The 26,964-nt window shown below is 37.0% G+C and overlaps 1 protein-coding gene and 1 long non-coding RNA gene across 3 annotated transcripts in view; one reads left to right on the top strand and one right to left on the bottom strand.

Annotated features, from left to right (window-relative positions):
* Positions 1-21: 21 nt before the first annotated feature.
* On the bottom strand, positions 22-2,458 carry LOC121424657. The gene is made up of 3 exons (XR_005971408.1): positions 2,033-2,458; positions 700-826; positions 22-291 (listed from the first exon to the last, which is right to left on the bottom strand). It is a non-coding gene; the product is annotated as an uncharacterized LOC121424657 (long non-coding RNA).
* A 1,808-nt stretch (positions 2,459-4,266) lies between these two features.
* LOC121424756 (cilia- and flagella-associated protein 43-like) overlaps positions 4,267-26,964 on the top strand; it is a 41,114-nt gene continuing 18,416 nt past the window's right edge. Inside the window, exons 1-19 of one of the 2 annotated variants that reach the window (XM_041620524.1) lie at positions 4,267-4,421; positions 7,373-7,626; positions 8,428-8,524; positions 9,073-9,240; positions 10,124-10,313; positions 11,011-11,206; positions 11,986-12,215; positions 12,785-12,901; positions 13,581-13,661; positions 15,263-15,515; positions 16,365-16,514; positions 17,671-17,852; positions 18,360-18,640; positions 20,029-20,037; positions 21,299-21,482; positions 23,390-23,491; positions 25,414-25,491; positions 26,065-26,190; positions 26,799-26,903. In XM_041620524.1, coding sequence (XP_041476458.1) covers positions 4,393-4,421; positions 7,373-7,626; positions 8,428-8,524; positions 9,073-9,240; positions 10,124-10,313; positions 11,011-11,206; positions 11,986-12,215; positions 12,785-12,901; positions 13,581-13,661; positions 15,263-15,515; positions 16,365-16,514; positions 17,671-17,852; positions 18,360-18,640; positions 20,029-20,037; positions 21,299-21,482; positions 23,390-23,491; positions 25,414-25,491; positions 26,065-26,190; positions 26,799-26,903 — 2,832 coding nt within the window. In that variant the 5' untranslated portion in view covers positions 4,267-4,392. The remainder of the gene's footprint in view (positions 4,422-7,372; positions 7,627-8,427; positions 8,525-9,072; positions 9,241-10,123; positions 10,314-11,010; positions 11,207-11,985; positions 12,216-12,784; positions 12,902-13,580; positions 13,662-15,262; positions 15,516-16,364; positions 16,515-17,670; positions 17,853-18,359; positions 18,641-20,028; positions 20,038-21,298; positions 21,483-23,389; positions 23,492-25,413; positions 25,492-26,064; positions 26,191-26,798; positions 26,904-26,964) is intronic. The other variant, XM_041620525.1, reaches the window with a different exon arrangement.

Below are 26,964 nucleotides of genomic sequence, written 5' to 3'. Positions count from 1 at the left end.
TAAGAACTAGTAGAAATATTAAATATTAATAAAAGGTGATACATTTGCCCATTGGAAAAAAAATATTTCTTTCTTGTATTTTGTGTGAAATTTTGTATACTTTAATGTCATTGCCCGCTGATGAACCTAACTCTTTTCTACAGATGTGCAGTTTAAAGAACATTCAATGCTTTGTTGATATATCTATTCATATTAATTTGAAGTAACTACTTATTAGCTTGGCCTTCATATATCTTCCATCTTGGTACTTGTTGTGATACCAGTACTAAAACAGCTTGGGCAGTGGGAAACCTGCATTGTAAAAAATAGAGAAAGAACAAAATGAGCTGCTGATGTAAATTATTTTTACTCATCTAGTCCAGTTTTATTAAGAAGATTTAAACTCTATTTAATACTTTTGTCACTTTTGTCCTACATCCAGATAAATTGATATATCAATATAACTATTTACAGTATGTTTTGATAATAAAGAGTCCAAATTAATTCAAATATTTATCAGATAACTGTTAATATCATGTTTTTTATGTACATGTAAATAGACAGAAGGTATGGTTGGTGAAAATGGAAATACATGATATCTTATCTTGATTCAGCTCAATTATCCATACCGCCTCCCCCCAAAAGAGGGAATATTTATTCATTTAGATTTAGACTTTAGCTTAGATACAGCCTGTATTATTATTAAAACAACAAGCATACCTTGCAATTTTCCAATTCAGATATCCTGTTCCTCATTAGAGTGTAACCCACACTTGCCGATCTGCATGGTTCTCAATTTTGTCCCTCTGACCGGGTGTGAACTGCTAAAATCTTGGTCCTATTGGATCTGCAATAAACATTTTTTTAAAGTTTGAGAGTACGGTATTAGAGATAAATAAACTAACCCAATAACTACTCTTCTTAAACAATATTTCAAAAATTTCAAGCTGCCCATATCATTGGCCTATGAATATTCCAAAATTAATTATCTGGTTGGTCCAAAAACTTCAATCTCTCTCTCTATCATAAAGTTTCACAGAGAAGCATACGCATATTACCAGGGGACCGTTTCATAAAGCTGTTCGCAACTTAAGAGCAACTTTAAGAACGACTGGTGAACCTTTCTTACGCGCTTGACCATTGCCCAGAATGTACCATCTTCCACAAGAAAGGATCACCAGTCGTTCTTAAAGTCGCCCTTAACTTACGAACAACTTTATGAAACACCCACCAGGTACCAAAGTGTTTATTAATATTAAAGTAAAATGATTCCAACCAATATTGCTCCAGCTGTATAGCTGAATCAGGACCTGGTCTATACTGGTCCTGTATATAACTAAAGAATCACAACACATTTGAATCAAGTAAACACTAAGAACTTTTCAGAATACCACCCCAGGCCAGGCCCATGGCATCCTGTTCAAATGGAAACTTGATTTGCGTCTAAGTAAGACATTTCATTCAAATCTAACACTAAATCAATTGGATTTCATTCATGATTACTCTGAAGTAAAAAGTTTTTGAATAAAAGAAGCTGCTGAGAATTATACTTATTCATATGAAGATGAAATAGCGTGGACGGACTAGACCTAAACTTCAACTTTCAAGCTTGAACTTGAAGTTTGGGCCTAGTCCGTCCCCGCTATTTTCATACCCCATGACTACATCGACAATCTCGCTAGCCGGCTAGCACCGGCGATATCAAGACCGGATCCCGCTCTGACCAAAATCGACAGTTTCTCGTTACTAAAACAGGAGGTCGGAAACAAGTCCACATCTACCCCTGATAATTGACAATAAAACTGAAATACAGGTTTACTTTTTGCCTACATGAAGGATTCCGATGAAGGTCTAGATCTACGACAAATGGTAAGTTAGGCCTATTTTTTGAGAAACTCAAATGACAGATGATTTATTTGGAAGTCAGGCAAAAGACATGGGAGTCGAGTGTATGGAGGTTTACGTAGTAAAGTAATACGGTATAGGCACCGAACCCCGGCAAACACATCACCATTGCAAGTGAGATCAAAACATGAAAATTAACGTAACTTACTTTTATTCTCATGGAATGTCAGTAGATTATTATTGATGTTCCCTCCAAGATTTTCTGCTCCAATGAAGTTCACTCAAAAGTCACGATTTCGAACATGAATTCTATAAACAGATGATTAGTCGAGCTATTTCGTTGTAGAAACTGGAAATTCGCAGAGTCCGAAAGAACAACACTTCGCACAGATCTCGTAGGGAATTGTGGGATCGAAAAAACGTGTTTAATTCATAATATATGAATAAAACATTAGCGTCTTAGCCAATCAGAGAAGTGCATTTTGCGTAATTTGACGTCATTCTTATGAATAAAACATTGACCCTCCAAAATCACCCTTCAAATTGTCCGCCGGCAGCCATATTGGCTGTGTACAAAACCTATGGGAAATAAAAACGCGCGAAAAGAGTTACCTCTCTAGCTCCCTTCGGGAGCTTACGTGTACGTAAGATCGTATCTCTGTGATCCTATTAGGCCCACTCCATAGAGATGTATACTAATTATATCTCTATGGCCCACTCTAACATAGTCTAATGTTTGGAACAAGTTGTTAATAAAAAAAGTTAATTTTAAAAACTGTTTACAAGTTTAAACAACTTTAGGGACAGACTATGATAGGCATAGAACGCGCTTAAGCTTCAGTTCAACAGCTAAGTTTTAAAGTATATAAAAATATTTTTGGATTATGAATTCTGATGCAAATATTGTGATCGTATGCATGTGATTGAATACTAAAAAACACAATAAAATGTGTAAATAATTTTAAAACGATGGTCCAGGCTGGAAATATTTATATCTCAATAATTCACAAAGACAGATTTCTGAAAAATTTGATCAAAATCGGATAACAAATAACGAAGTTACCCGCGAAGTTGTTTGAATATTAAAGATTTGCACTATTCCGGTGAATCAGTTCTAGGCACGTCTTTATGAATAATTCATTATAGGTGGGCTGATGATGTCATATCCTCACTTGTTCTTTTTATTTTGCTATATGAAATTAGGTTTATTCAAAAAAATTCTACCAAGAACTAAAAAAATTGGATTGACAATTGATTAAGTGCATTAATTTTATTGCCACAATTTATTTCATCATATTTATAAGACAGACACATCAGTTATATTTCATCATATTTATAATGGAGACACATCATGTATGAAAAAAATTGAAACATTTATATGATTTCATGTAATAACATAAGTAAAAGGAAAACGGGGATGTGACATCATCAGCACACCCGACAGCACACCTATGAATATATGACGATGTTCATATAATTGTTTTCACAAAATATTGATAAACTTTTAAATTATAGTAACTTCGCTATTTGTTATCCGATTATGACAAAATTTTCAGCATTTTGCTTTGTGAATTTTACTCTATTTATTCAGATTAAAATATTTTAGGATTTCGCCATTGTATCGACATGTGTGACGTCACAAACTAAAACTTGGCATTGAAGGATTTCCACCTGCAAACTTCACCAATATCGGACCCCTCTTCCTCTCATTTTCATGCTTTTATCAAAACCAACTTGTTATCAGAGAGAACTTCTTCCCCTTATTTTCTACTTCACCCCCCCTTCACCCCCTTTCTTCCCCCTTCCTCCCGACGTCCCTGCAATGACGGCACGCCTGATCGGCGCCCGCCCTTCCAAACTTTCAAGCTGTGAACCAAAATCCCACTAAAATCTTATAGGGATGAGTAGCTGTCATCTCATCTCTCAATGAAGTGAATGAATGACAAAATACGAACAACGATCCGGGAAACAACCAGTAAATACAAAAGTAAATAAATAAATAAATGAATGAATAAATTAAAAAAATAAATAAATGGTAAAAGGTAGGTCTAATAGTAAATGTCGGTGATTTTTTTTTACCTGACTGTTAAGAAAGCATGAATGCTTGTAAGCAAGCAACCAGAGGACCGACGGCTTAAGGTCCTCTTTGAGGGACCTGGTAATGAGGATTAAATCAAAGGGCACTATATCACCAAGTGGGAATCGAAACCGGGTCACTGGGATCTGAAACTCCCGCTCTACCGACTGAGCTGAATAAACTGATAAATGAATAAACAAATGAATAAATAGATAATCAAATGAATGAATGAATGAATGAATCAATCAATCAATCAAGTCCTATATGCTATTATACTGAAAATCATTGTAATCAACGACTCGACTGGAGCGCGGCCGCTGCGCGCCGCGCCGGAGCGAGTGCGCGCGCTCAGCGCACGCGTGCGTGCGTACGTGCTTAGCAACGAGAAGCGAAACTTTGGGGGAAATTTCACACCATTTCCCGAATTTTAAGACAAAAATATTAATCGGATGCTGTTGTTCATATTAATGAAAAGAATTTTCAAATAGAGAATGGATTCAGTCGGAACATTAGATGTCAAGTGAGTATTGAAAACAAAAAGTTTGATTGTGGCGAGCTAAATAACCCGAGCTGCTGCTTCTCGAAAATTTGGCTGTGCTGTGCAAGCGTTACGTTAGCTGAGGTTGAGCTCGATGCCGTTGTACATGTGTACCGCCTACCGGTACGGTACGGGAACTAGCTCCTGGTGCTGTGGGGGTTCCACGGCGGCGTCAAACTAGTGTTGCCTGCCGCGGAGAGCCAAGCAAGGGCACGGGCAATTGCCAAGGCCAGGGGCAGGGCAAGCCTAGCCAGGAGGCTTCTAGAGAGTAAAAATCATTTACTAACGTAAGGTTACTCTCATACGTAGACAGCTGGCAGCCGTCTGTTTCGAGGAGTTTTCTAACATTTTTTTAATTTCTCCTCGTACACAGACGGCCCACTAAAATAAAAAGTATCGTGCAGCCACCATTAGGGGACTTGCAATGCAAAATCCCCCCATCGGGGCTTTTCAATTTTTGTCTTAATGAATAAAAATTTTGAAAACTAACGACAACGTGACCAAAATGCAAATTTATATTCCCTCTTGCCTGTCTTGGCATTAATTGCCAAAAAACAGAGAAAAATGAAGTTAAAAGGAACAAAAAAAGTAAAAAAAACAGTGACTTACCTTGGCTGTCGCGCAAATTCACTTCCCCGTTTTATCCGATCTTAAGTACATAAACATATGGCCATTGAGTCCCCTGTACAGATCGCGCTAGAACTTCGGTCTCTGTATTTGGTGAGTGAAGCCAACGAAGTTCAGCTGAACAACCAACAAAACAGAGACCGAAGATTTTGGTCTATCTCATACGAAGCCAGGGCTTCTATTCTATACATAGGCACTTCAGGTGAAAATTAAGAAAGGTTGTTCCAGCATATTTGATAGGCTCACAATCATGAGGCCCAATATCTACGATTCACAAAACTGTTTGAATTTTCAAATTCCGATATCTAGAAGTCGAGTTATTGTCATCTTTGTGATTTGTGGACAAAAGAAGATTGCGAAATCTTATTATTCTCTTTGTTTTGGGCATGGCACATTTATAACACATAGCTTTAATATGGGGAATTTGTACAATCTTTTTATTTATCTTAAAGTAGGCCTACTCAGATTGATTTGACATATTGGCATATGATGTCTTTGGTTCAAGGGCAACTACCCCTGGACGATTACCCCCACCCCCGGACAATTACCCTCCCCCACCCCCGGACAATTACCCTCCCCCAACCCCCCGGACAATTATCCTCCCCCCCGACAACTACACTATACCCCTATCCAAAAATCTACACCTAACCTAAGCCTATTTTGGGGGAAATTGCCTGGCTGTGGTAGGTTTGTGCACAGGGTAAACATGACTTGATATTGATTTTCTTTGCTTGAACATTAGAAATTAAGTTTTCAATAAATATAATTTGTAATCAAAGAAGAGAATTAAAATAATAATCTTAGGATTTCTTGAAAAAAATAAAAACAGATTGATTTCAATTGTCTATTATCTCATTATTGTGGTCTCAATAAAATTGTTGATATTATTATTGTCTCATCATCGTTTTTCATTATTGTCCCAATTTTTATTATGATTATTATCATAATAATAATTATTTTTGTTTCATTAATATTAATTTCTAAATAATTATTACAATCAAATTACTATCATTATAGTAATAATTGTTATAATTATTTCATAATAATTATTATTGAAATAATTATTATTGTCTCGAAAATTATAAGGCCTTTAATTATAATTATGATTATAAATTTGTATAATTATTATTAAAATAATTTTATGATAATGATTATTATTGATGACTTATCAATATTACTGTCTCATTAATCATTACAATGATATTACTTACATTATTATTATCATTATAATTATAGTTATTATTGTAATAATACTTTGTCTCAATAATTATAAGGCCTTTAATTGTAATTATGATTATTTTTATAATTATAATTATTTTCATAATCATTATTATTGATGACTTATCAATATTACTGTCTCAGTAATTATTACAATTATAATTACTTTCATTGCAATTGTTATTATAATAATTTTAAAATAATTATTATTATTGTAATAATAGTTACAATGTATTGTCTCAATAATTATCATGAATTGTTTTCTATTGTTCTTCACCCACGTTACGCGACGCAAGCGTCCGTATCGTGGGTGAAGAACAATAGAAAACAAGATGGCGGCGTAAACATCGGGCAAGTCTCTTCCTTCTTTTCATGATATTTCTGTCATTTTTTTAATGAATTCTTGTCTAAAAATAAAATCCATAGCATAGAAATGTCGGAAATGAAGTTGTATCCCATGTACATGATTTAGGGCTAGATCTTTTAGAGAGAAAGTAGAAATCTCGGGGGCGAAAGTTTCAGGTTTTGGCTGCCTACAGTACACGCACATGTATAGAATAGAAGCCCTGGCTTCGTATGAGAGTAACCTTACGTTAGTAAATGATTTTTACTCTCTAGAAGCCTCCTGGCTAGGCAAGCCCACTCACACGTAGGATGGGGGGGGGGGGGTCGGGTGTTAGATGTACTCCCCATGAAGCCTGGGACGGCATAGCATAGGCCCACACGTACCAAGTATTTTGGAGACAACAATGTTGCTCCAAAATACCTAATTTGTTTAACTTACATGTACTTATCACACAATTTTGTAAATGGAAAAGAAGTTCATTTCCCCCCATTTTACACGAAAAATAATACAAAAATTAAGTAAAATCATGTAAGAAGGTGAGCAGATACTCGCAGATGATCTTGTCGCCATATTTCGGTCTTTGTTTGTAGCCTAAAGACGCGTAAAAGAGAGGGCGACGATAGCATGAGCAGTGCCAATTTAAATAAAAAAGGAAATACTTCAATCGGCTGATAAATATCATGAATTGTAAAATACTTGCATTAGCCAATAAAATATAATATAATCTCTTTTATATCTGTAGATGGGCACAGGGTTACAATGGCTCCCAGGCAAGTTTTGTCAACAAGAACACGCTCTGTCACGTGTGTGGAAACAACATCAAATTTATTGACATCACCAATAACAAGGAGACGGTCTTCCCTTCACCTGGGGATGGAGTGGGCGCCCTCGCTGTCAGCGGAACTCAGCATCTGATAGCCTTCTCGGAGATGTGCCTCAACCCAAGGATCTTTGTTTATTCTTATCCATCCCTCGCCAAGCGAGCAGAATGTAAAGGTATGACCTTTTGTTGTTGATATCATTTATTTATTCTATATTCCAGAGAAGTAGCAAATACAAATTTTATTCAAATGTAAATTACAGAAAGTGTGGAAAAAAGAAATCAAAAGTTTGAGATGAATGAAATAGTGCACAAGTTACAAAGAAACAGATGAATAATTTTGTATGCCTATGGGGAAATAGGTTTTTAATCTAAAGTGTTAACATTTTTTTTTCAGATTTCTGACAATGAAAGCTAGAAACATGTCTTGTTTATTCAAAGTATTTGAAGCTCCTCAAATTCATGACTTTGTTATGATTATATAAAGGGAAAATAATCCCTATGCCCAAATTTTACTTTACTCCACTCATACATGTAGTAAATGGGTATAATTTCTTGAATGCTTGTGTGTCGATTGGAAGAGGGTTAAAGCTATTACCAAGTACATGGTATCATGGTAGGCAAATAATATATTTTTTTTCAGGAGCTACTTATTGCCTATAGTACAAGTACGTCTGCAACTTTGGATAAGATTCAACGTTACAAAGAATGGGGATTTGCCAGGGCTCCTTTTTTTAGTTTCTAGGGCGCTTTTGAGCATTTTGAGGGCAAAATTAACCCCCAGCCTGGTGTATTTTTTCCCCCTGAATCATGGTAATTTTGGCATTCAGTGCTCTGCAGAGTGCTGAGGGATTGAAGGTGCTTCCTATTAAAGTTGTATTATCATTATACAATCACATGTGACCTCTTTGAAATAATAAAAGAAAAGAAACTGTTGTCATGGCAAATTAAAAGGATTATTTTGCTTGATATTGCAGGGGGAGCAAAGTTAGAATACTCGGCCATCGCTCTCTCCTACACACATCCATACATGGTGAGCTGCTCGGGGATTCCAGAATTCTCTGTGTTTCTGTGGTAAGTACGGTATGATAATGTCAGTTTATTTTGCTGGTTTATTTGAAGGAGTTATCTGACTTACCCATTGGTAATTTAAGTTTGAAGGAACAAAACAGTGTCGTCTAGAAACTTCACTATTGAGTTTTAGTGGTTTGTGGCATTTGTTTATTTCATAGTGATGGCTCATGCTATAATTTGATCTTTTAATCAGTCATGTGCTTTAAACCATAGTTTATTCAAATATATAAACTTTTGTTATATGAATTCATGTATACTTATTGGTTTAAACCATGGAAAGAGAAATAAACTCTGTAGTTTAATCCTGAGAGCTTTGGACCATAAGACATTCGGACGGTCACTGCTATCCTGTATGGCATTCAACGCTTTGAGGAATAGAGCAAAGCATCATCAATCTGGCATTGCTTAGCAACTGCCGGGTCCAAGATTAATTGCCCAGAATTAAGTTTTGTAGGTTTTCTTTTTTTAATTCCGATTTTGAACAATGAAATAAGGATTATTATTATTACAATAAACCTTGATTGAAATTACTTCTTTTGTTGACTCAGGAACTGGGAGTCTGGACAGCTTCTGGTTACTGAGATGATGAACGGCTTGAGTGCAACCCAAGTCTCCTTCAACCCAACCGACTGGCATAAACTGTGTGTGGTAGGACCTAAACAGCTCAATGTATGGACCATTGAGCAAGCTGATACCATGTATCACCTGACTCCAAGGTATGTATTTATTCCTTTCTTCCTTCATCCATCCGTCAAATCTCTCCATCCATTAAATCTATCCACTCATATATTCCTCGTTCCAAGCATCCATTCATCTATCCATCCATCCATCCACCCAACCACCCACCCACCGTCTGTCCGTCCGCCTACCCACCAATCCTCCGTCCACCCGCCCATCCATCCATCCATCCACCCCCCCATGTCTCCTCCAACCCAGGAATAATCATGCTAAGACCATGATGTATTACCAAATTTTTCCAAGTTTGCGCAATGAGAATTCAATCAATATGTGAGACATTTTTGTACAATTGACTGTGCATGATGACAAAAAAAATGGAGTATGAAAAACTTTACACTTGAAGACAGCTTGTAAGAGCATGTTTTATATCTAGTTATCTGATTACAACAGTAAATGTGGATTGTAAAACATTAAATGTTCAGTGCCAAAAAGCATTGTCAATGTAGAAGTGCTTGTTTCAAACATATTAAACTTAATTTGAATACAGTTGTTGGATACTTTGCTTTATATAAAAGATAAAGTACATTAAAGGGGTGTGAAGTTTTTTTTTTCTATCTTCAAACAATTTTTAGATTATTTCACATGTATAATTTAACCATAATCAATCTCCTTGGTGTAAAACAGTAATTTCATGACATTTGCTCTGCCAGGAATTAATCTGATGAAAATCTGTAATTTCAACAAACCTTAAAACCAAACCCCAAAATACAACTCCATACCCTATTCATTGTCCTGATATTTTGAATATCAAACCCTGTCAGAAAACTTGATCCTATGTCTTTTGAGAAGATAACACAAGGGTTATTTTTTTAAGAATAAATAGGTAAGAATCTTCATTTTTACTTCTGCCTTCTCAATCAGCAAATTCACCCTTCCCTATGAGAACGGCCCCGACGCTACCACGCCCCACCCTCGACTACCAAGCCGGGCAGCCTCTCACTATACAGCTATCCCGTATGATTTGGAGCTGGATGACGCAGCTGTGGCCGGACTGGTGGGCGACCTCGCTGTCGATTTCGATGCAGGAATCTTTGATGAGAACAGTAGAAAGGTAGGACTTTATCAGATGGTATGAATGATTTTGGTGTCAAATCGTCGCACGCACCACGAACCGTCCTCTCTGCGCAAATACAGTGCGCTATCGCGCCTCGCGATTTCACCACTAACCATCCTCTCTGTTACAATGCCCACTGTAGCGTAAATAATTAACTTCAAGAAAATGTGAAGGTACGGGATGAAACTTTGGAACCTGAACTTTTAAACAAAGACACCGGTAAACAATTTGCTGTCCTTGCAGGTGCACTTATTGCTGGTTTTAAAAAAGCTTTTCTTTAAATGCGTTTTCTGCAAAACTAACTTTCACATTGAAGAGCCCAGATAGGACGGTTCGTGGTGCGTGCGACGAAATGATAAATAAAATATCTGGGCCCCGTAACACAAAGTTTAGCAATGATTGTAGAACATTTTCTACGATTGATTCCATTGACTACAATATACAATCAATCGTAAAAATCAAGCATACAATCAATCGCTAACCTTTGTGTTACGGGACCCTGGTGTTAAGATTTGTGTCATGATTTAAAGACAACTTTAGACAAGAGTTTAAATGAAACCTGCATTCGGAATATGGGCTAATTTGTGTGGTAAGCTAATGACAAGCTTTCAGACATGAATAACCCGAATTTCAAAAGCATGCATGCGATTAAAAATATGTTTGTTAATGGGTCCATTTGCTTGTTCCCCTCCAGGTCGTCCCTGCTTCGCATTGCTGGACACCAACTGGCGATCTGTTTTGTGGCTGCCAAGAGGGTCAACTCCTGAAGGTGGATACCGAGTTGAACCACATCAGAACCCTTGCCCGACCTACCGCCAGCACCACCAGTCTAAGGAGGGAAGTGTCACTCCTCAGCACTCTGGACAAACGCATGCCTAGCATGCCAGAAGGTATGGTCTCATGGCAATCTTTATTGTACCCCTGCCAACAAAGTTTGAAGGGTGTATATAGGAATCAGCGTACAGTCAGGCAGTTGGTCCGTTGCAAATCAGGCGCATCAAACTACTTCCTCCATTTTTAACCAATTCTCATGAAATTTGGCTCACACATTGCTCTTGTAGTAAATATGAACATGATACATTTTAATGTTACCATGGTAACTGCATACTATTGCCTAAAATCCAGGAAAATTCCATGTGGACCAAAGTACTTCCCCAGTTTTTAGCCAGTGCTCATGAAAGTTTGCACAAATATTCGTCATGGTAACGCCATAGGGCGGGGGTATTAATCACCTTCAGTGATATTTCTAGTTCTATATCCCATAGAAACAATCACAGTGACAGCTTGTCATAGAGCTGAACTTGGATGCTTGAACAAAATACATTTTTGTTTGAACCAGTGATTTTTCTATGAAGAACACCTTGACTGTTCAAAATCCCTTCAGTGTTGAACTGCTCAAATAAAATCATGATTATTCTCACACACTTTAATAATTTCTTGGAGCTAGAGAAACAATGAATTTTGCACTTTCACAATCGGCTTAGCTTGATAGCTGTAAACGGTAGCCTTGTTGAAATGCTGTGCTAACTGCTACCGGATGTCCCAGAAACTACCCTGGATGTTGATATCAATTGCTGATGTCACCGAGCATCGGCTTTATGCAATAAGAAGAACTAAAGATACGTTATAAAGAGAGGCTCACTGAAAAAATATATTTTAATTTGTATAGATGGTGAAGACAAATCTGTAAACCCTGGTTCCGTTCTAACCGAGGGAAGCATGGCTGCTCTGGCTCTTCACCGCGACGGTCTGTTCTGTGGGGGAGACGATGGGATTCTGAGATGTCTGGATATCACTAAGAACGTGGTCCAGGTCCAGGATAGTTTCACGATAGGCTGCCCGATCTCATCGCTAGGCTGGTCTACGACCTACACCAAGCTTGCCGTTGGCAGTTCCAAGGTAAGATGATTTGATATAGCCCTGTCTATGTACAAATAATCTATTCTGTGTTGCACTGCTATCGTTATCTATTATTACCATTACCTGTGGCTTCCATTCCCAGCATGCAGCGCATCAAGGAATTAATCCTGTCAAGTACTCATTCACCTAGTCTGGGACTGGCAAACATATTTGGAGAAAAAAAATTTATGTACTGATAATTATTACTATTTTTAGCATATACAGTATGTGATTAATATGATTTTTATGAAATTTTCAGCATTTAATTTTGTTTGATTTTTTAAATCAAATTCTTCAATTCAAAGCCAACTTTTGGTGGACTACCACTTCACTTTATTTTGAAATTATTTATTTAGTTAGTGATTCTATGCATAGAACACTATGTTTTAGCCTTTATGCAGTAGAAAGAAACATATCATTCAAATTGAAAATGCTAAAGAGCTACATCTGCCATGCTGGATACAAGTTATATTTCAGCTGTTAAATCTATCAGAAAAGGTTTCAGGTCTCAGAGTAATCGTAAGCATGGATCTAACTGTGTCTGTATACTGGTATCTCCATTAATGCAGGGTTCCATTCACATGTATGACCACACCAATCCAGGAACGGCTGAGCCCGTTGTGGAATCTCACTTCGGTAACTTTGTAGGTGTGTCAGTGCTGGCCCCAGGTACAACACACTGTGTGGTAAGTATCCAACATTTTTTTCCTTTAAAGCAGAAACGAACCAGCAGCTTGAGTAGCGCCAGCTCAAGTCCTTAACGACTCAAATCTGGCCAGCATATTGCAACACTGTGTAGTCTTGTAATACAGGCCTACACTAATTAACCAGTCAATACATTCATACCACACTAATGTTACCGTTATTGAGTAGCAAGACAAGTACTTTCCTCTTAAAACATTTGATTTCTCTTTATGAATGAAATTATTGGCTAATTCATGGTTGTCTTAAAATGTATAATTTCAGGACCAGTAGTTTCTATGACACTGCAATGGGAGACTACACAAAATGTTGGTCAGTTTGCCTCCCCATAAATAACTTGATATTTTTACTAGATATACATATTGTACACTGCCCTTTTCCAATAAAAACAGAAAAGAGGTGTCTAAACTTAATGATACATTGTCATTGGGGTGATGAGACCATGTATCAGAATTTCTGAGGAAAGTAATTTAATCAAATGTTTTTATATGATAGGGCATTAAATATGTGTATCCCAGTAATTGGTATAATAATAATACATGATGATTATTTATAATTTACATGTATGTTCAACTTGTTGGATGGCAAATTTTGATGACATGATCCCCTATTTTTGCATAATACTAGTACATGTGAACATGGTTTCTGTTTTTATCCATTCAGTCTGTGAGAGTGAATGGAGAAGTCCAGATCTGGAGCCTCGAGGACAGTCGCGTCATTGGAAGTGTTTCTGTTAACACAACCGTAAGTGAAAAATCTGAATTGCTTTATACTGTCAGTCTGTCAGTCTGTTTTTTTTTAATATTTCACAATATTATTGTTTCATTTTTGTCTCACCTGCGAAGCAGAGTGAGACTATAGGCGCCGCTTTTCCGACGGCGGCGGCGGCGTCAACATCAAATCTTAACCTGAGGTTAAGTTTTTGAAATGACGTCATAACTTAGAAAGTATATGGACCTAGTTGATAAAACTTGGCCATAAGGTTAGTCAAGCATTACTGAACATCCTATTAGAGTTTCATGTCACATGACCAAGGTCAAAGGTCATTTAGGGTCAATGAACTTAGACCATGTTGGAGGGATCAACATCGAAATCTTAACCTGAGGTTAAGTTTTTGAAATGTCATCATAACTTAGAAAATATATGGACCTAGTTCATGAAACTTGGACATAAGGTTAATCAAGTATCACTGAACATCCTGCACGAGTTTCACGTCACATGACCAAGGTCAAAGGTCATTTAGGGTCAATGAACTTTGGCCGAATTGCGGATATCTGTTGAATTCCCATCATAACTTTGAAAGTTTATGGATCTGATTCATGAAACTTGGACATAATAGTAATCAAGCATCACTGAACATTTTGTGCAAGTTTCAGGTCTCATGATTAAGGTCAAAGGTCATTTAGGGTCAATGAACTTTGGCCGAATTGGGGGTATCTGTTGAATTACCATCATAACTTTGAAAGTTTATTGGTCTAGTTCATTAAACTTGGATATTATAGTAATCAAGTATCTCTGAACATCCTGTGCACGTTTCAGGTCACATGACCAAGGTCAAAGGTCAATGAACTTTGGCCGAATTGGGTGTATCTGTTGAATTACCATCATAACTTTGAAAGTTTATGGATCTGATTCATGAAACTTGTACATAAGAGTAATCAAGTATCACTGAACATCCTGTGCGAGTTTCAGGTCACATGATCAAGGTCACAGGTCATGTAAGGTCAATGAACTTTGGCCATGTTGGGGTTTTTTGTTGAATAACCATCATATCTCTGTAAGTTTATTGGTCTAGTTCATAAAAAGTGGACATAAGAGTAACCATGTATCACTGAACATCTTGTGCGAGTTAGAGTAGTATTCAAAGTCAGCACTGCTGCTATATTGAACTGCGTGGTGCAGGTGAGACGGCCAGAGGCATTCCACTTGTTACCCTTTCCCAACTATATGTAAAATTTCTCAAAACATATTGTAATCACCTAGCTGTTGCAATGGCCTATTCTACGGACATAAATTGATAACTACTGTTTTTGATGATGATTATTATGACGATGATCAGCATTTGTATAGTGCCACTTATCTGTAAAAACAGTCAAAGGCGCCGGCTCTTCAATATGTCACACGCTATTCACAAAGTTCTTGTTACCTTTAACGTGTCTTTGGTAGGACTATTAGGGCTTTTAATGTTGATAAAAACAAATAGATACTTTTTAATGTTCAGAACATTATCAAAACATGAGGAATAATGTAAAAACCTTTCAACGAATAAAAATGAAATTTTGACATGATCTCTGTTTGCTGATGGGTGGGATAATTCCCCTTTAATCTATTTACTACTAATCCAGGCGTCATGCATCGCAGCAAGCCCGTCCTCCAGCACTGTTGCCGTAGGTACACTGTCTGGGCATATCTGCTTCGTGGACGCCTCGCGCATGGAGCAGCCGCGCGTGGTCAAGAAGCACCACGTCCATCGGATGCCGGTCAATCATATCAGCTACGATACTGAGGGACGCTTCCTGTTCTCTGCCGGCGAGGATGGTCATATTATTGCCACCGACGCGCGACCTTCGACGGAATTCAAGATCCTTGCACAGACTCGTAAGTTTCAGAGACAAAGTGACACAGGCCTGTAGACTAATAAAGGGTCTATTAAGGTAGTCCATGCTATAAATTGGAGATTTACCTCTGTGTCATTGAGTCTGCTTAGGATATTCAGTCTACCCAGGTTACACGATAAAGGGGCCTGCACACTGAATTCCGACCTTGTCCGGTAATGTGTGTAGTGTTGTGAATGAGAGCTTCAGATATTCTTTGTGGTAACAAAAATAACAATAGATTACGTGGTTGGACCATCTCGGGCAGAAAGATGGCCGCAGAGTAAGCTGGTAATGAGCTAGAAAAATTGCCTGTATCCCCATATGAATCATTTTGTCGTATGATTATATTTGGTCATCACATCGTTAATTAAAAAGACTGAGAGGACACTTGGGTGCCAGGCCTGACTAAAGAAACACACATCTAAATTCTACTATCCAAGTCCTGATCAGTCTTTCCTAAATGAGTGCTTGAACATGGATTTAGAACGCTACAGTGTAATTCATAAAAGAGTTTGAAATTGTTTGGTATGAGAGAATTTGTCATAGGCTTCTGGAAATAATCAATCAATCATAACAAGCTTCATGAAACCTGGGCCTTGACCTACCATTTATGATGCTGGGCCTCCCGAAAACAGAAAGAAACACACATCTAAATTCTACTCTCCAAGTCGCTCTCAGTCTTACCTTAATGAGTGCTGGAGAATGCTACAGTGTAGTTCATAAAAAGAGTTGGAAATTAATTGTTTGGTTGAAGGGGATTTGTCATAGACTACTTGGAGTAATCAGTCATAACAAGCTTCATGAAACCTGACCCTTCCTGTTTACATTCATCTTTGCTATTATTCTTTAGCTGTCACTGGTAACGTGGTGAGCATCGCCACGAGCATTGATGAGAAACGGGGACCGGTCAAGGTGGTGGCTCTCCTCAACACCGACTCTTCCGTCAACACCGGCGCCGACAAGCTTGTGGCCTTTGATGTTCCTGGAAACTTGGCAGATGGTGAGAAAATCCAATACAATGTCATGAGATTCATGAAAATTCACTTTACGAGAATGGAGGAGTTACTGCTGCAAATTCTTTCAGCATTATGTTTATTGATTGTCACTCTTTTGGTGGAAATTTATCACATATGCTGTCACCAATGTTGTGTTAGGTTGTTTGTATTGCATATAGGCAGAGCTGCCAAGTAGTACTGATTTTCCGTATTTAGTACTGAAAATAGAGAAGAATATTGATGGTTTCATGCAAAATACTGATTTCTAAAGTTTCAGTTTATGTGTTGTCCTATGGTATTCCTGTGAAAATACTAATTTCTTCACCAAAATACTGATTTTCAGCCTTGAAAATACTAAAATGTACTTGTTCAGTTTGGCAGCTCTGTATAGGTTCATTTTCACGGTAACGGACGTTACACGGCACAATTTTACACACTTTTCATTGTGTGTATGAAGATCTCTAAAACATCAAATAATATGAGTTTGCTTTAGCAAAATCCCATCATTTGTCATCATTTGCTGAAGCAAACTTCCATCATTTGTTTTAAAGATAATCATACACACAAATAAAAATGGGGGGGAAAATTGTACTGTGTACCGTTTACCGTGAAAATGCCCATATGCTTATTTCAATTTAGTGTAACAAGTATAGAATTTATTTAGCAAAATAAGAATAGCTAACAAAGAATTACATTAGAGAAAGTTATATTCAAAAGATGAGAGTTGTTTACAAGAGCATAGCTATAATACATGTACCTAATGTACCAAAACCTTGAAAGTTCTCCATTTTGACTTGTAGCACTTGTCGGAGATCACTATTAAACACGACTAATTCTTGGGCAGATAAAATTTTGGTTGGATTCTGTTGTCTCCTCAGATAGCTCAGTTGGTAGAGCGGGGGTTTCGAAATCCAGTAACCCAGGCTCGATTCCCACTTGATGCACCAGTGCCCTTTGGTAAGGCATTAATTCTCATTACCAGGTCCTTTAGAGTGGACCTTAAGCCGTCGGTCCTCTGGTTGCTTGCTTGTTCATGCTTTCTTAGCAATCAGGTACAAAATCACTACCAATCAATCACCAATCCAGTACTACTGGCACTCGTAGCGTGCTAAAAGGAAGTCTTTTATTTACAAGTTCTTATCCTCCTTTGTTCCGTGTTAGACTTGTCCAATCTCCTAGCCAGTCCCAACTGTGATTTTAAGGAAGACATCGTGAAGAAGATGGTATTGACACTTCCCAGCCAAGCAATGAGTGTCGCAGTAGGGTCTGGTGGAGAAGTCTACACCCTGTCCATCAACAAACAGATCCAGAAGATGACTCTTCCAAAAGAACCACCAAAACAGGTATGTTGCTTTTTTTTTGTTTTGTTTGCTTTCTCTCTTTAATACATGCTTTCGTTTTGTTTTTTTCTGCCTTCCGGCCTTTCTTTCCTTCTTCCATTCCTTCCATCCTTCCTTCCTTCCTACTTTTCTCTGATTTTTTTTCTCTCTTGATTTTTTAAAAGGCACAATGTACAGTGTATCTGTAAATAAAAATAAGATACACTTACATTTCATATCATTTTACCTGTATGTGTGTGTTGCCTTTCAATTTTCAAGGAATGTCACATTATTACTTTAATGAATGAAACAAAATTAAGTCTGCATGAATCAATCTTCCATATCTAATTGCTCCTTAAGTCCAAGCAATTATTTACATCGTGTTATGTAAAAATGCTTGATTCGTCTCTTCCTAGTCGTCAAACTTTCCCACACGTCAGCCTGATTTTTTATTATCCCAAGAGAACTGAATATGGCAGAGCCACCTGGTGCGATAACGTCAGTTTGATTGAAATTGAATTCTCATTGTAGAACAACGTTCAAGCTTGCCAGCTGCAGTCGGAAGCGGACTACCCGGTCCACGACCTGGCCGGCGGCACCCTCCTCCTCTCCTACCACAAGCGCTGGCTCCTCTCTGCCTCCCCCGACGGCAAGATGACCATCCGAAGCACGGACGCCATGGAGAACCCGTTCAATATCCACTGCCACAGCTTCCAGACCGGCGGCGTTCATCGGATGTGCTTGACCCAAGATGCCACTCAAGTACTGACCACAGGGGCTCAGGATGGGACCATGACGTGCTATGCATGGAAGTAAGTTTGTTTCTTTCTTCTTAAATATAGCATTTGATAATGAATCTCGAATATGTGATTGGCCTCTACTGTTGATTCCGGTCACAAAAAAGGCAATATTGTTAAAAGACGGGTAAACATTCTGTAAATATTTCTATTAAAATATATTCAAATCCTTACTTAAATACAACTCACCTTTCTTTCTTTACAAGTGTAGTTTATTAATTTTGTTTTTATTAATGAATCTATTGTTTATATTAGTTGTCAGCCCACCTGTGTCCTCTGAAACATCAATATAAATTGCCCTGTAAATGTCGTCATTATTAAATATGTAATAATACAAAGCATTTATTCGGGGCTTAAATAAGAGCATTTCTGAGTGCACTGTTTTCTATATCATTAGAGGTTAATACTACAATGTAGGTAACAAAATTAAATAGGCCTCATAGAAATTTGAAATTCAGATGCTTATCCTTATTAATCCTCCCATACAAGAAAATAAAACCATATATGCACAAACTTCATGTATTTCTTTTTTCATGAATATCTTGAATTTGACGTTACTCATACAGAACATGTTCTACAAAGGCATTACACTTTGAAATCTCTAAAGGGTCATTGAACATTTTGATCCAGAGAGTTTTTCTTATTAAGCTGTTCCTGCAGTATTTATCAAGGGAACAATTTCTTTTATCACTTTCTTTATCCATGGGTGGTTTATTATTTTTTAGGCTAGTAAATGACGACATATTCGTAGTTAAAAATTATGAATATAGGTGAACATAAAAGTTTCCATCTGCAATGTAATACATGTATCTTTCGTGACTCATGCTTATTGGAGAAAGAATTACGAATGGGCTTTATTATTTTTTAGGCTAGTAAATGACAAAATATTCGTTGTTGAAAATTATGAATACAGGTGAACATAAAATTTTCCATCTACAATGTAATACATGTATCTTTCGTGACTCATGCTCATTGGAGAAAGAATTACGAATGGGTTGGAGAGATGAAGCAGATTGTTTTGGGTGGGAATGGGACAATAGTCGAGCTATTTGATGGAAATTCACATTTCTTTTATTCACTCACTCCACACATTCTTTTCTTTTTCACATTTCTCTATTTATGTCATTTATTGATATACATGTCACTGTCTGACTGTCCAAACTATTGATTAACAGTGAATTCAATAAAACAAACTGATAGTGTATTTCAATGCTTTGTATTGTAGATATTTGGTCATATGATTGGCTAAAAAAATCAATGAATGATATTTTCCTTGCAAAAGTCATTTTACCACAAAGTTATTTTCATTGCTCTCTTACAAATTTTGCTCACGAATGTGAAGATTCATCTTTTATTTTTCATCTTTCATGCTCTTTGTATCATCATCATGCATCTTGGAATAGTATGAATAGGTAGATGGTGTGTTCCATGGGAAGTGAAATAGTACATGCATGTGGTGTTGGGATTGGTGGTGGGCACGTTTCTATTTCCTGGGGGTGTTTCATGAAAGTTGTCAGTGCTGACCGTTTCAGTGAAATCCTCACTTTTGATTGGCCGAGAGGCACCAGCCTCTGACTGTTACTATGGTAACTGTCGGAGATAGATACTTGTAGCTTGTTAGTGCTGATAACTTTATGAAACGGTCCCCTGTAGGAATCTTGACCTTTGTTTTAATCATTATATTTGAAATTTTGGTTGCAGATCTCATTGTTAATAATTTAATGTCCTCAACAATTTTTGTCAGTATTCTACAGGACTGACAAGCCTCCCTGATTAACGGGGAGACTCACTGAAATTTTACTGATATTCAAGTGAAAAGCTGAAGATTTTCAATATCTTCCCTATTCATATATTTATTTCTTTCATTAAATTAAAGTGTGTAATAGAGAGAGATCTCCTTTCTTTCTTAGTAATTCTCCCTGAAAAGTGAATATTAAAGTTGGCAGCTTTGATTTTGACAAATTTTCACATTTTTACACAGTATCAACAGATGAAAAGATTTATATATATATATGTATGTTGTTTGATGTCCAGGGTTTGAGTATGTTATTAATGATGTATGTGATTGCTTCTTTATTATGTACAGTAAGTATTAGGAAATGGGCAATGTGATACCTCTAATGATTTACATGTACATGTGTGTGGTTTTAATTGCTGTTAGCTGTTATGAGTGTAATGAACACTACGTGTATCTTGTTTTTTGAGATATGTATATTTATTCAGAATGATTATATTGAAGTCTAGTTAATCCTATGTTTCATCAATATTATTATATATACATGGATGTGTGCTTGTTGCACTTATCATGGGTTATACTTTAAAAAAAATCTTATTTGTGACCTTGTGACCTATTGAAATGAATATTCTTGAATATTTTTCCCCAAATTTGTACCAAATGGAAAAATGGAACAGATTTTACGGATATAATTTTATGCATTTGGAAATAAGAGAGAAGGTACTTTACATTTTGGTGTAAGTCACTTGTGTCATAACGGACAATATGGTATGGATCCGAAATTGCTCAATGAATGATCTAAGATTCCACAAATGATAATATCATTGTAAAAAGGGCTTAATGATATTGCTGTCAAACAACCATTCCAATGACAAGGACCTACACATCGTGTCATATAATAATAAACACTATTCATGTATGTGACTTTTCTTTAAAAGCTTTAACTCCATGGGGAAGACCAAGGCCAACTCTGCCATCGAGGCGGCACGCTCCCACAAGTCTATGCTTCAGGCGGTTCGTAAACGAGAGGACGAGGTCCTGCAGTCTATGAGAGACTGGAGTCCTCATTCTCTAGTGGGCTCCAGGACCGCATCCCACGAGCACATCTCGTCATCTAATGAGGTAAGCTTGATATGACTTTGATATTACGTTTCAACGCCGTTTAAACCTTTTCAGATTTCGATAATCGTTTGATGGTATGAAAAAAAACTTTTCTAAATTGATTTATTTATTAAAATATCTTTATAGAGGATAACAACCTCAGATTGACTGTTTTTCAGCATGGTCCTGTTAACATAAGAAATAACAAATAAATAATAAAAGTTGCTGAAATTTCACATTTGCATTTTTTATTCATGAAATGGTCACTTATCTATCATATTTCCTCAATATAACTTTGGTTTTGTTGGAAACTATAAAAAAATTGAGAAAATTCCCATCTTTCTTGAATCTGAAAGATCGTTTTCAGTTTATGTCACACTAGATTACTAACATACAGTAGGTGTATACATGTACTGGAATGGCATTTCTGACCAAGCAAATTACAACAAAATTCTTATTGGATTAAAAAGTACACTATATGCCGATGGATAAAAATGATAGATAGAATAATTGAAATTGAACTTTTTCATGAGTTTTGGGCCCTTTACCTAACTTTAAAAAAAAAACAGGACAAAGTTGTATCCCTTCCAATTAAAATGGAGTCATACGGCAAGTCCATGAACTTTTACTTTACCTTTAATGCCCTATGAATCCATCTTGAAGGTGATATGATTTTTATCTTTCAAGTCGAGAAAAGAAGGGCATTAATCTTTCACAAGAGACGATTGATTCATCAGCACCTTTGCCAAACTTAGTAGTTATCTCGACATAACAGTGATTTTGCTATTAAAAACTTTATCTCAACCCGACCAGTCTGTTATCTATGAAGTCGTGCTAAAGGTACCACCATCCAGGCAGATGTTGTCTTAGGGGGTTTTGCAAGAAAATATTTGCAATCAATCACAAATATTCTGTTGCAATTTTACAATTGATTGATCACTTTTAACTATAGCTAATCAGATTTCACTCCTTGTTTCATTGAGCAGATTAGCAATCGCAAATTTGCAATTAATTGCACGGCATATGCCTGATTTTGGGAACGAAAAAAGACTTCTAATTGATCACAAGTTTCTTGCAACGCCCCATTAGTGTGTTGTATCGGGTCACTTGAGCTATATGCCGGGTGCTCACAGGCACGGTTTATAACAAGCCTAGATTACATTACCTTCTTAGATCATTCTATTTCACCAAAAAAAGTTGACTGTAGTTCTCTTGGAATAGATGCTGTACCTTTCATTCAGTAAAATTCCACAAAACCCAATGGCCTGTATCTTGAACTCAAGTTTACATTAAACCCTGGTTTAAAGTTGTGGTGTAGCTATGGATAGCCAGTAGTGACATAAATTATTAGCTTTAGAGGTTCAATGGATCAGCTCATTTGACTCTCAAGTCATTCTTAACTGTCGTGGAAGGATAAATATGATGTTATTTTCAACATTATGGAAGAACATTTAACACGTGAAGCATCTAATGTAAACAAAATTTTGACATGTTTGGCTTCCTATAATTTTAGCACAGAGTTAGACCATGGTCTAAGTTAAACCCGACTTCAGAATACAGGCCATTGTCATCGGTGAATTAAAAATGAAATAACAATTATGCAGAACTGAGTTTGGAGCTAAAGCATAGCTTGTAAGACATAATCACCTTTGAAATGAATGGGCGTGCTCGAGAGTGCTGAAAATTGGTGGAATTGTATACTGTTATTTTTGTACTGATTATTTATGTTTATGTTATGTCTGTATTTTGTATGTAATGTTGAATAAGTGTTGTCATGTAAATTTTAGTGCCAGCGGAGGCCGAATTTCTGTGTTTTTACAGACAATGAATATTTGAATCTTGAATCTTGAAAAGTTTTCTACTCTCAACAAAGTCTATTCATCCTTCCCTTTAATGCTCATGGATTTCTGACTTTGAATCCTTTGTAGAATATGACTATTGAGAAGGCGATCGAATCGGACCAAATCTACATGACACCTACCCCAACACTGACCGGTGACCCAGCATGGATGGATGTCAAAGAACTGGAGGTATGTATACGTGCTAGTTCATGGGACATGTTTTGTTAAAGGAAAAGTCCACCCCAACAAAAAGTTGATTCGAATAAAAAGAGGAAAATTCAACAATCATAACACTGAAAATTTCATCAAACTCTGATGTGAAATAAAAAAAGTTATGGCATTTTAAAGTTTCGCTTATTTTCAACAAAATACGAAAAAACGAGCCAGTTACATCCAGATGAGAGAGTTGATGACATCACTCACTGTTTCTTTTGTATTTTATTATATGAAATATTTTTATTTTCTCGTCATTGTCATGTGAAATGAGGTTTCTTTCCTCCCTGAACACGTGGAATTCCATTATTTTAATATTTTGTGCTTCAGGCAAGGAGGTCGTAATCGTCAAATTCATAAAAATTTAAATTTTGTATAATTCAAACAAATAAAAGCAAAAGAAATAGTGAGTGACATCATCGACTCTCTCATTTGGATGTAACTGGCTCGTTCATACTATTTTGTTGAAAATAAGCGAAACTTTCTTATTTAACATCCGATTTTGATGAAATTTTCTGCATTGTGCTTGTCTGATTTTTCTCTATTGATTCAAATCAACATTTTTCTAAGGTGGACTTGACCTTTTAGAAGAAGAAGAAGGAGGAGGAAAAAGAGGAGGAGGAGGAGGAGATGTTAATGATGATGATAAAGATGATAAGGGTGATGATGGCAACTGATGGCCATAGTGAAAATGTTGGTGATGTTTTTTGGGTAGGAAACTCCTCGTAGATGGGATGCTAATGATGAAGGAGGTGGTGATGATGACGATGATGATGATGATGATGATGGTGATAGTGGTGATGATGGTGATTATCATGATGATGATGATGATGATGATGATGATATTGGCAGTTGATGGCCATAGTGATAATGTTGTTGATGGGGGTAATAGGATTGGAAAGTGCTAGTGGATGTGATGTTTAAGATGATGGTGATGATGATGATTGCGTATACTGTGCTTATCACTTACATTTTCAAATGCCTTGAAGTGTTGTACAATAAATTTCTAAGTGGATGTAATGCTAGTGATAATGATGTTGGCAGTAACTCACTGTTGACTCTATCTTGGAATGGGTCCTAGATGCTGGGGGGCCGGCATGTCCCTTGCCTCTATCACCTTCATCCATTAATGAGCTCGCCATCCTTTATTGCAACGGTTTCCTTATACTTGTATAGGTCATTATGTAGAGACCCGGGCGTGTTCCGTTCTCCCAAAATATATGGGGGTGGAGTGTTGAGTGGTAGTGTGAATAGATGAATTATAAAATAACAGGGGATTTCTATTGGAGCTGTATATCCTCTATGGGTAGGCAGTAGTAGAAATGTATTAAGCAGCAATGTTGGTTCTCAATCCTTTGCGTGATTCAACCCAGTTGGAGAGGAGCGCAGGGAGTTCGCCATCCGACCATGACCTGAGCCAGTGTCGAGACGAGATCATCACAAATCTCTGCAATTTATAGTCTCTGAGAGCTGCCTCATGCAGTGTGCTGCATCCGTTGATCATTGAGCTCTCACGCACCAAAAAGCTAAAGCGCCATCTGCGTTAAAAGCAAGATAACCAAAACCGTAGCGTACTGTTTCGCTACAATATTGATAATGTTGTTAATGGGATGATACTAGGTTTGGAACAGTGCTAGCGAATGTGATGTTGATGAGGTGATGAGGATCATGATGGTGTGAAGATTATGATGAGGTTGATGATGATGGTGGTGGTGATGACCATGGTGATGGTTATGATGATGATGGTGGTGCTGGTGATAACAAAATAATGATGAGGATGATGATGGTGCAGATGATGATGGAGATGAATATGATAGGATGATTATGACAATAATATGTTTCTTTTTCTGATAATGATGATTCTTTTAATTATACACACTCGCCTTCTCATCCAATAGGCTCTCCATGATGAGGACAAGCAGTATGCTACTGTTAAGAAAGATTTGAGAGGAGAGATAAGAGATCTACGTAGGATGGTAGGTTTAATTTTTCATTCTTATTTTATTTTAGGGGGTCATGAAGATATATAGAACAAATTACAAAGAGAAAATAAATGACAAATAACAGTGCCAAATGTTTAGCTGAATGAAAAGATAGAAATATTGAATCAAGGTCGGTAAGAGGGAGTTGGAAAACGAATAAATTAGTACTATCTAGTTGGAGATATTCTCTAAGAAACAATGTGAGGGTGTTGTGGTCTAGTGGTTATGACTCTCGTCCTTTCAATCAGAGAGGTGTGGGTTCAAATCCAAGCAAGTCAGTGATTTCCCATAGCAAGAAATTTACACACATTCTGCTGCACTTGACCCAGGTGAGGTGAATGGATACATGGTAGGATTTATTCCTTGAAGCTTTTTAGTGCCAATATGGCGGCTTAGCTATGGCCAGGGTAATGATATACCAAGTATCAAAGTGTAGTTGAGTATATACACATAGTAACTTCGCTATATGAGTGGACATATTATCATTATTATTAAAAGGGTATTAAAAGAAGAGGGGGAGGTTTCTTAGAGTGTACCTCTGATAATATTTGTCTCTTCCCCCCATAGATCCAAGATATGATGAAGGTGAATGAAACCTTGCCTGACATCGAGAAGCTCGGCCATGATGAATTCAATTTGGACACGGAAGAACAGCATAGGCTGCAGGCTGAAGGAGAGGCTCAAGTACAGCAGGTAAGCCTTAGTGTGGGACGACAAAAATCTCCAATGAGAGGGACAGTGTCTCTAGATTTCAGTTATTTGTTTTGATTTGGTTTAATAGAATAATGACTTGTTTAAAAAGTACTGATAGAAATGCATATTGCAAAGTTGCATGGTTAAACAAGAAATAAGATAAATGACTAATGATGAATTTAGAAATTTTTAGATTCCATTTTTGTGACGTTAGCGCATTTCCATTCCCTTTATTCATACACATATCCGGGAGTGATTTTATTTTAGTTGCAAAACTTGTGAAAAAAAGAAACCCCTCCAAGAAATAGTCAGCATTTTGAAATTGTAATAATAATGGAAGTATACAACACTCATATTCTACTGAAAACAAATGTTTCTAAGTGCTTCGTATTGTTATCCAGGCTTATGAAGCAAAGCTAGCATGACTAGGTACGTGTACATGGGCAATTTCCTACTGGGTTTTTATTTAGGTAAATTTTTAGTATAGAGTGGTAAATGAGGATCAACATCTTATTACAGGATGAAATGGCATTCGATCCCAGACTTTGTGGTCCAAAGTTGGGAGACTAACCAACATTTTTCTTTGGTTTTTGTTTTTCATTTAAAAGATTCGTGAAGAGATGGAGCTTGAAGACCTGGCCAAGATGTACATGAGAGAGACCATCAAGAACGAATGCTGGGACTCCATGATCAATAAAGGTCGCAGTATCAAGGTAAAGGAACTCTATACTACAGATATGACTGAGAAACCTTTGTTCATAACTCGTGTAGGTT

Source organism: Lytechinus variegatus, chromosome 12 (assembly GCF_018143015.1).
Source record: "Lytechinus variegatus isolate NC3 chromosome 12, Lvar_3.0, whole genome shotgun sequence".
Classification (NCBI taxonomy): Eukaryota; Metazoa; Echinodermata; class Echinoidea; order Temnopleuroida; family Toxopneustidae; genus Lytechinus; species Lytechinus variegatus.
Note: the sequence above shows the minus strand (reverse complement) of the source record. Positions and strands in the feature narration are given on the sequence as shown.